The sequence below is a fragment of the Opisthorchis viverrini genome (assembly GCF_000715545.1).
Source record: "Opisthorchis viverrini unplaced genomic scaffold opera_v5_1154, whole genome shotgun sequence".
Classification (NCBI taxonomy): Eukaryota; Metazoa; Platyhelminthes; class Trematoda; order Opisthorchiida; family Opisthorchiidae; genus Opisthorchis; species Opisthorchis viverrini.
Genome location: NW_008752980.1, coordinates 4,841 through 6,188, shown reverse-complemented (window position 1 = coordinate 6,188; position 1,348 = coordinate 4,841). Strand labels below are relative to the sequence as shown.

At 42.9% G+C, this 1,348-nt stretch overlaps 1 protein-coding gene across 1 annotated transcript in view; it reads left to right on the top strand.

The window, feature by feature from the left end:
* Positions 1-338: 338 nt before the first annotated feature.
* Positions 339-1,348, top strand: part of T265_15823 (hypothetical protein) — a gene marked incomplete at both ends in the record, with an annotated part of 5,165 nt that continues 4,155 nt past the window's right edge. Inside the window, one exon of the mRNA XM_009179198.1 lies at positions 339-416. Within this exon, the coding sequence (XP_009177462.1) occupies positions 339-416 (78 nt within the window). The remainder of the gene's footprint in view (positions 417-1,348) is intronic.

Genomic DNA, 1,348 nt, shown 5'->3' with positions numbered 1-1,348 from the left:
TTTTCAGATTGGGAAAAATGATACTAGGATATATTTTAGCAACAACGGTATAGTGATGATTGTGTGCATCCAAGAGCAAGTTTGACAACAAAGGATAGGAAATACAAGTGAAAGTTTTCCCAATGAGTACAGTTTTTGCCTAATGGTCGTAATCATCATCCTTGAATAGTACACGTATACACTAAGTCAACCGTCCTCACAGTGGTAGCGCACCATTCCTTCAGTTCTGTGCGCGACTTATTGTTTTTGTGAAATTCTGGAAATGAAAGCGGTATGTCGCTTACCTACTTTGAATTCCTCCAGGAGTTGCCATACGTTTCCCCCTTCCAAACGGGAATATGCCACTTAAACTAAAGGCCGTGCCAGGTACGGCGTCAGATGTCTACCAGAACATTCTTCGATTTGCTGCAGAATACGTAAGTAATTGATTATTTCTTACAATTGCTTGCAAATATTCACAAACTGACCTCCAGAGCAAAGTTAAGTCTAAATGTCCAATTAGATTCACATTCGTATTTATTCAAAGGGAACCCTCCTGGGAACCATAGAATTGTGTCACCTTACCAGTAGATCTAGCAAATACTCAAACAAATCAGCAGATATGCCATCAGAAATGATCTAACGAGCAGGCTGGCCCCACAAGTATTAAACGTTAAGCTTGCGAACAGGCTGCAGGTAAGACGTCGAGAGCTCAGAAACCATGGCACCGAAGTTGTCACCAAAAATGGATTCATATCTCCATTTTATTCCCAGATTCTATCTGAAATTTGTTTTGTTGGTCGCGTTGGACATATGCACAACATTAGTTGGCTAGAAAGGTGGTAGACTGTTAGTCAATTGAAGGGTACACCAAAATCGTACCCGGCCTGACCATCAGGCCAGTTAGTGTCCTGATAGCTGAGCACGTTGCGGAAATGCATAATATTAAACCAACATTTTCCATCTACACGACATATGTATTGTAAATCAGATGTTAAACTTTGCTCAGGTTATAGACAACAGTGAGTGGGTCCACAAGTGGTTGCAAAACAGCTTGTTAGACTAATTTCGCCATTCGTGTCACTGTGCACCGGTCAGTTCCCTGAAATCGTTTGCACTGGCGTGTTTCCACAGTGTTCCGGCTCTGCGTAGACTCCCATAAACCTGGAGTTGCATAACTGGACTAATGTCTTGGGGAAATCATGTAGATAATTTGGGTGCCAACGAGAGGGGTGGGGTCGTAAACGCTTCTCAACAAGGCAGTTCTTCGTGCTTCCGGCGGAAAAGTAGCATGAATTCGGTTGGCGCGTATGGTACCAGCCGTGTTTTGCGGTTGATTACATTAGCGTTTAATGCCAGTTGGAAAGCT